The following is an 8,541-nucleotide window of genomic DNA, read 5'->3' on the forward strand; positions in this document are numbered from 1 at the left end:
GATTTGGGGAGGACTCCAGTTGCGGTGGTGGGGGATTTTTCGCGGGCCACACAACCCTCCACCTGAGCAACCAAACTCCTGAACGCCTTCAAAATTCTTCTCATATTAAAATCATAATTGTCCAAAAAAGAAAAAATAATTATAATAAAATTATAACATGCACATTCAACATGCTTTTTTTAATTATTTAAAAAATTGTTGAAGATATTCATTGCAAATAATGCAGGAAGGATATTCTGGGGAAAACCCTTGTACTTGTACATGTAATTTATCACGGATTATATCATTTGTCAATATTTTATTAATGTATTTTTGGAGAACAATCAGATTTTATATATATAAAACTCAAATCAACAATTTTCCATCAATGTATATCTTCTAGTTATTGCAGTAAACAATTTCTGAATACATTTATTGGAATTATACAAATAAAAATCTTTCTACAATTAACGATTTTATTCTCCCCATAAAAAAGTGAGTGTACATGACACTCCAATGTATAAAAAAGTGCATACAAGAGTAAATAATAATCCAAATAATATCATCACTTATATATCAACAAACCAATGATTTTATTCAAACATGAACTGGCAGAATGACTTTATTAAGGGAAAATAATATTGAAGATTATTTACAGCCGCTTTTCTCGTCATTCTGGAGCCCTATTCATTTGAAAGCCCTGATGGGAAGTGACGTCATGTTAGTTGCCTCACTGATTTATCATACTTCATGACGTCATCGGCATCAAGTCCTTGGAGATAGACACACACACACATATACACACACATAAAAAAGTTAAAACAATACACAAGTTGATATCACATTTTAAAAATGCGCGTCTTGAGAAGGTTTTCATGTTTGGGAGACGAAATATTGTTTCCAAATAACGTCATTCTTATGCAACGCTGATGACGTGTTAATTTGAAGCGAACGTGATACCTTGTAGCGACACAAGAGGGCGCCATGTCGCCATTTTAACTCCCACCTACGCATGTGTGTGCGCCACCTCTCCTTGACTAATGAATACCTTACCATACATACAAGAAAGTAAACATATAAAGGACTGTACCACAAATTGTTACTGTTTACATTTACTTGTTACATTTACTCTTTAGAGTTACTTGTTACAGCTTCTATTACTTGTTCTGGTTTCACCCTGCCTCTCATCTGACATCAGATGGAATATAGGCTCCTGCGCATGGAGAGATTACTTGTTAAAATGATCTTTTACTTGTTACAATTAGTCATTACCGCTTACATTACTTGTAAAGTTAGGTTTTATATTTGCTTGTTCTTTAGTTGCTTTTAGAGTTGTTACATTACTTGTTATACTTTCTCATTTCTCATAATGGTTACGTGTTAGCTTTGCCAGTTGCAGGACACATGACTTCTTCAATGCAATTTACTTGCATTTGTTGAAGTCACTGATGAAAGGTTGCCTTGCGTATTGAAATTACTCGAAAGAGGTCCTTCGTCCAGTTCCAGGCTCCGTGACTTGTTTGGATTGGCGTGGGGTAGTCCAAGATGTGTCCAGTGGTGATCAAATGAGGAAAACCTCAAAAGTCAGTCACCTGGTTGCTTCGCATAAACTACACGTGCGCAACCGGTGACTTTCCCGCCACCTTGTGGACATAGGTGGCATTCAGGCGTTAGCTGCTATGGACACGTGTGGCACGTGACCTGCATCAGAACCTGCCAGCTTTCACAATGTCAGCATATATAGAGACAAAGGGACAGGATGCCAGTCACTGACACTGTCACTCCCATTGACCCCAATGCACAAATTGTTGGTCTTGAAGCTAACATGCTAAGATGTTTGGAGGAAGGCGGGAATACGCCAACTCCACACAGTAAGGCCAGAGCCAGAGTGGAGCGCAGAAACTCAGAACACCGAGGCAGACACGCAAACCGCGAGGCCGCCTCACACAAGCGCAAAGAGACAAACAAAATGTCCTCAAATGGACTTAGCCCCGTTAGCATGTCATCGCTAAATGAGCTGTCGCGCAGACTGCCGGTGATTGATGAGCAGCCGCTAGGAAAGAGAGCCGCTCAGTTCACGTTACCCCGGCGGGTGTCAGCGCCGTGCAGTCAATATGGCCAGACCGCATTTATCTTGGGAAGTGACAAGTCGCCTGAGGGTGACGATTGCGGCTTTTATTTGGACGCATTTTTATTGACTACAGATCACATGGCCTGTTATGATTATTTTTGACTTTTATATTTGTGACAATGACCACTAAAGACCTTATTATAGCTAGTGCTTACATATCACAGTAATTATTTGTTTCAAGTATTTAGTGCTCAGGTACTAGCCACACTTCACATTTTTTTTTTTTTTTTTACTTTTACGTACAGTCAATTGCTACATTTATGATTTGGAGTTCATAAGTTACTTTGTAACATTGATGTTTTCATACTTTCACTTACACTCACTTGTTGCAGTTATAATTTTAATAATAATTTTACACTACTTCACTTTTTAAAAGACGACTTATTGCATTTACTGTACTCACGACAGATTGTTTTGTTGCTCAATGCCCCCAATGGGGCAAATGAAATATGAAGAATACATGACTTGATTCTTCTGACTTTTGACAGGTGGCCTGCATGCAGGCTGCATGATTTGGCTGCATGCCAGCCACCTGCCACCATGATGTCACCAAGCTCAGCTCACCAACCTGAAGTTCACGTCTCCAGTGACTGGCGTCACCTCCCGGAATGTAAAGCACATCACACACACAGCCTCGGGAATGACCTTTTGACCTGCAGAAAGTCATATGTCGTGTTCACATGTCAGCGACGCCGAGCTCCCGGTTTACAGCTTGACATTCTCGTCAACAGTGACATTGTCGGGACAGCTTCCTCGAATGCGCCCTATGGAATTCTTTCACACGCACGGTGTGACGCTTGAAAGGTCCAGTCAAGGTCACAAGACCACAAGAACTCACAGATGAAGAGATGATCAATAGGGCCCTCGCGGCAGAAGCCAGAGGGCAGCCATCTTGTGTTGCCACTGTTACTACTTGGATCGCTCTAAGTCATGATAAAAACATAATCAAGAACAAACTTCACTTTTTGAATCGACCATTTTGAGAGTCTTATCTCAATATCGAGAATTGTGACCGACAGAGGTTAGGTTTACATTTTGCGGCAAATTCTGTCCCACTGAGCTTTGCTTTCATTTCGTTGCTGATGGTGCAGCTGAATCGTGAGTGGTACTCACGGATATCCCTGAACAGAGAACATTTGAAACGATATTCTTTCTCATGAAATGTTCATGTAGTGCTTCTCCCAGACTTACTGATACATACACGGGGGCATTATCACCGCAGACACCGAAAAGAACGTGAAAACACGGTGGAGAAATCAAAGTACTATATTCAAGTTCAGCTCAGCAAGTGGTAATGTAAGATGGCTGCTGGTGGCTTGACTTTTCCCAATGGCGAGAAAACAGCGTTGTTAGTCCATTCATATTGAAATAACCTAAGACCATCTTTGCTGTGACCTTTGTACTACTGCAATAACAGTGGTTGTATTTTTTTTCCAACTACATGGATCTCCAAACAGAAAATGCTAATTTTCCCCACCTCCCATTGTCTTGGTACGTCCACCAAGAGATTTCAAAATCTTCAAAAAAAAAAAAAAAAGCCTTGGGCAACACTATTTCCACTAAGGAAACAAATATTACGTGCGGATTTATTTGATGACATCGTGATTGAGGCGATGCCAAGTCATGTGACCAATCAAGCCACTGTAAAAACATTTAATATGTAAAGTGAAGTTTGAGGCACATACATGTACGTACACACGTCTTCATATATTATTCCTCTTAATATTATTTCTATCAAGCATAAAAATTCTTCCACATGTTTACACGCTACAAAAATAGCTTCATTACACCCTGCAAGTGTGTGCGTGTGTGTGTGTGTGTGTGTGTGTGTGTGTGTGCATTTGCATGCGTGCGCACGTCATCCAAAGTCAATGCGCGGTCGGTACTCCAGGACCATGGGATACGTCTGCGAGGCAAGAAGACCAAAAAGATGACATCATAAAAATTATTCTGATTTCAGAAAGCCTGTCACAGCATAAATGACATCATACAACATGACAACCCAAAATACTAGTCATAGTATGCCGCGGCGATCTTCTTACGTTGTCGGCCTGCAGCCTCCACCTGGTCATGTAGATGAACTCCAAGGTGTGATCTCGGCCCATGATCTCGCCGTTGCACAACACATCCAGCTGTGACACACACACACACACACACACACACACACACATGCACAAACACATGTTAGCATCGTGAGCAGTGTAGTGAATGCTAATGATAACGCTAATGACCTCGTAGGAGCTGGGCAGTTTGAGTTTGAGGCTGAGAAACTTCTTGATGGTTCCCACCGTCACACGACTGGAACAGCGAATGAATTTCTTCATCAGATCCTGAGGGACAAACACAAAACAAAATTGTGTCATGTTCAGCGTACGGAGGACAAAAGCTGATTATGTAAACTGCATGCAGATTTAGCATGGGGTCATGAGACCTTTTAGCCAGTGTGGCTGAAAGAGTATAAACATCTCATGGCCACATTCGAGTTTAGTTAGCCATGACATCACGTTCCACCTGTTTTGCCGCTATGTGCGCTGTGCATGCATGCACCCGGCAGATATGTCGAAGCCCAAATAACACGTGGCATGTGTACCTCGTGATTGTACAAAATGCGTACGTGGCAGGGCCTTGCAAGTATGAGGGCATCCAGTACCGTGACGCTGGTCTCGCTGGCCTGGCCCGTGTTGCGCAAACAGTCCAGACAGATGGCGATCTGAGGGTCACTCCTGTGGTAGTCGTCATCACCGGCACCGGCACTGATAGAGTCAGGAAGCCCCGCCCCCAATGCATCAACTGCGGTCCAAGAAACAAACATCAACACTACTCTACTTCCTGTTTCTACCACATGACAAGTGGTTGGCGACGTTAGCATGCATCTCCATTGTAACATTGTTGTCGTCATCCTCCTCTTCCTCACCTGGGAGCTTCTCACTGCGCTGATTTTTCCTCCAGAACTCCAGCTCTCGGTCCTCCTCCTCTGGACAAGACAAATGATGTCAGCTGCGTCAGCGTCAACATCAACGTGGCCATGAGGCCGCCATCAAGTGCAGCACTTACGCTCTCGGAGGCCCGGAACCAACTTGAAGATGATCTCCTCCAGAGTGTTGTCCAACCTGGAAGCACCGACACACAACACCGCACGTAAGAGCAGATGAGAGTTAAGAAGGCAGGACGTCAAATGTGATAAGACGAAAAGTGAGAGGAAAAGAAGAGGGTGTTAAATGAGAAAAAAGTAGTGAGAGGAGTACAAACAGGAAGTATGGGGAGAAAACAGGAAGTGAGATGAAAAGGTTCGGGAATACGAGAAGGGAAGTAATGTCAGATGGAAAAGGAAGTCCGGTGAGAAGGACGGAAAGTAAGATAAGATGACAAAGGAAATAAGATGAAAAGACAGGAAGTCGGATGAGAAGAAGCAGGAAGTGTGGCGGTCTGACCTGAGCATCTCCAGGGGGTTTGTCTCGTGGACCTGGATGCCACATTTGGGACAGTCGTTGCTCTCCTCAAAGTGCTGCACGATGCAACTCTTACAGACTGAGGACACACCAACACACATTCAGATAATCCGTGCCAAGCTTAGCTCAAGGAGCACGCGTGTCGACTTACAGGTGTGCAGGCATTCGGTGACGGTAGTGGGCTTGATGAGGTAACCTCCGCAAAGGTAGCAGGTGATGAAATGGTTGAAATCTCGCACTCGATGAGTCCTTCCGCCGGCAGCCATGTTGGAAAGTGTTTTCTGGCACAGCCTCGGATCGATGTTAGTGAAGGTCAGAGGGCGACTGGGTGAAGTCCTGCTCCATGTTAGCGAGTCACGACTGCATTAAACGTCCTCGTGCAGCCTCAGGAAAATGCTGGCAGAAACTCTGACAAAAGCGTCCGACGACTGGTCTCGTTTTCCTCCCCTGAATGTTCGCAAGTCGCATGGTCACTCCATGAAGGGGCGACTGCTCCTTCTTCATCACACAAACCGCTGCGACCACACCAGACACACAAACACATAAACACACAAGAGACGTAGGATGTCCCACTCACATTTTTGAAGGAAGTGTACCACTTACTAATTGTTAAAGTACATCTGCATTTGTGCTACAAAAAATGCTTTGGGTATTACCTGATGCAGTACTCTATGCTACTCAATTGCTTGCTTACAGCAGTGTACAATGTTGCAAAATACTGCATCGAGCAAACAAAAGCTGAACATGCTTGTCAATAATGTAAGCCAATATTGGTTCTCTTTCTCACACGGTAGCTCCGCCCCCCGAAATCTCAACCCGGAAGTCATCCACCTGCCAAGTGAGGATTTCGAAGACGTCATTGACAAGCGCTCAAACCTCACACGCGCACGTCCCATCACGACATCGTGTGTGTGTGTGTGTAAACGAGCACCTGTGTGTCACTCACCTTCCTCATACGTCATCATGTGCGCGTAAACGTGTGGGTGTGTGTCACGATAATGTCGACAGAAGGACGACACGCGCGCACGGCATGAACACGCGCGCGTGTCACGGCTCAGTCCGACGACGACGCGAGCTTACCGGAAAAGTTGACGGCTGTGACGTCACGAACGTTTTGAAAGACTCATCGAACCGAAGGAGAAGAACGGGGTGGTGGGGGTGAGGCAGAAAATGACAAGGAGGGCTGTGTGGCAGTGGGCGACGTCAAGTTAAGTCCGGAAGCGAGGAGAAGTCAAGGAAAATAAATAAATAAATCACCTCTCCGATCGTCAAGCTCGCTTTCTCGCCGCTTCCTGCCTCAAACCGGATGCTCGCTCGCGTCCCTCCCGCCGTTGTCGTCGCGCTCTGACTGGGACACACAAGACGGAACTTAGAGGCTCCAATCGGCTCCACTCGGCTTGGCAAATGTAGGGCCGAGAGCTGCTGTGGGCGGGAAAAGCCACTGGGATGCGGAAGTTAATTATTTCCCACACGTAAACACTTGCTCGCACTGACACAGCGCCCAGTTCCTTTTCTTTTTTTCTTTTATTTATTATTTTTTTAATCAGACACGCTCCCAGACCGAAATAACGTTGGTGGAAAAAAAACAAACCTAATAAAAATAATTAAAATATTTTTAATTTTGTTTTAGTTACCACTTGTTTTCTTGGTGGGGCTATCACAGATCACGTGACTTAACACAGTGAAGCTTAGATGCTAATACTAACGCCCCTTCTGAGCTGCGTCTCAACGGTTAGGGCAAAGGCATCAAGTCTGTTTATTACTGGGCAGCGAAAGTCCACTTGTGTTTGCGTACGTTCCATATGAAAACGGAAAAAAAAGTTGCAAAGATGGTCCCAGACAGTTTTTACTGGTGAGCATGGTCATTCATTCTTTGTGTCAAGAAAAACAATTGATAATGAAAAAACAACATTCACTATGTTCGCAAACGCTGGCAAGCAGTCACAGCTCCGTGAGATATGGGCTCAACACATTCTATGGGCTCATCTCACGTCTCTCAATTCCAACGTTTCTGGCCCACTTCTCAAAAGTTGAACGAGAGTTGTTCTCACGCCGCCCTCTTAAGGAGCGCTTTACACGCTCATAGGGGTGCAAGCGTTGAGCAATGCCGAACTTCCACAGACTAGCTGTCGAGTGATGTCTGATCACTGATAAAAAAATAAATAAAAAACGGACTGACTCAGCACTGACAGAAACGGATTTTCATCCATCAATGTAATCGTCAAATGCCGACAGATCTCTCAATCCGTCACTGACAGATGTCCGTTTTTCTGACGACTGACAGAAACACGCCCTGCCTATCTCGTGTGCCAGCACGCGTGGGTTTCTTCGACATTAACTAAATATGTGAGAGAGTGTTTTCAAGAGGATCCCAGCGGGAACTGTGATGGCTCTATGACCGGCGAAGGAGGCGGGGCTCGATGACGTCACTTCACTTTCTTATGACAGTACAAATCTACCTACATACGATCTTTGTTTGAGTGTAAAATGTCATTTATGTGTATTTATTTGCACATAAACATTTATGGTTATGTCTTTCTGTTAAATCTTGGTCAAATAATATATTTGACAAGCGTGACATTTAACGGGAGGTCATATTAATTGGACTAAAACAGAGTAGAAAAAAATTAGCCGTGCCAGTCAGCATGCTAGGCTACTCAATACAGCGCACATTGCCCATGTCCGTGTGTTGAAATTTGCGGTGGATGTCAGCAGCTGTCGTGCTTGTCGTCATGATGTGGGAATGTGGTTGGAATGTTGGAGCCATCATGTTTTCCTCCGCCCTTCCGTCCCCCTGTTGTAATCCTTCCCTTCTTGATATGACTTGACCTTGCCACATTTGGACTGATACCTACTTATAACCAGGGTACTGTATGTGTTGTGTCATACTGTATTTGGAGTATTTAGTGGCACACTATGACAAAGACAGCGCTCTCGCGCTCTCACGCTCTCACGACACAATGACCCCCCCCCCCCCCCCCC

General features: G+C 44.4%; 1 protein-coding gene across 3 annotated transcripts; it reads right to left on the reverse strand.

The window, feature by feature from the left end:
* Positions 1-3,679: 3,679 nt before the first annotated feature.
* pcgf5b (polycomb group ring finger 5b) lies at positions 3,680-7,010 on the reverse strand. Of its 3 annotated transcripts, none has more exons than XM_019860390.1 (9): positions 6,817-7,010; positions 5,711-6,074; positions 5,542-5,638; positions 5,165-5,220; positions 5,025-5,084; positions 4,725-4,900; positions 4,342-4,440; positions 4,153-4,242; positions 3,680-4,016 (listed from the first exon to the last, which is right to left on the reverse strand). In XM_019860390.1, the coding sequence occupies exons 2-9, from the start codon at positions 5,823-5,825 to the stop codon at positions 3,969-3,971; spliced, it is 741 nt and encodes a 246-aa protein (XP_019715949.1). In that variant the 5' UTR covers positions 5,826-6,074; positions 6,817-7,010; the 3' UTR covers positions 3,680-3,968. The 3 variants fall into 3 exon arrangements, with proteins under 3 accessions (XP_019715949.1, XP_019715951.1, XP_019715950.1); XM_019860392.1 differs by having other exon boundaries at positions 4,761-4,900; positions 6,817-7,007; XM_019860391.1 differs by lacking the exon at positions 6,817-7,010 and adding an exon at positions 6,640-6,809.
* Between the last annotated feature and the right edge of the window lie 1,531 nt (positions 7,011-8,541).

Source organism: Hippocampus comes, unplaced genomic scaffold (assembly GCF_001891065.2).
Source record: "Hippocampus comes isolate QL1 unplaced genomic scaffold, H_comes_QL1_v1.1 scaffold39, whole genome shotgun sequence".
Lineage (NCBI taxonomy): Eukaryota > Metazoa > Chordata > Actinopteri > Syngnathiformes > Syngnathidae > Hippocampus > Hippocampus comes.

Bases quoted from the DNA above. Each gene is read 5' to 3' on its own strand.
- pcgf5b (XM_019860390.1), bottom strand. From the start codon at position 5,825: ATGGCTGCCGGCGGAAGGACTCATCGAGTGCGAGATTTCAACCATTTC. The intron at 5,639-5,710 runs GTAAGTCGACAC...GTGTGTCCTCAG, and splicing joins CACCGAATGCCTGCACACCT to TCTGTAAGAGTTGCATCGTG. The intron at 5,221-5,541 runs GTCAGACCGCCA...CGGTGCTTCCAG, and splicing joins AACCCCCTGGAGATGCTCAG to GTTGGACAACACTCTGGAGG.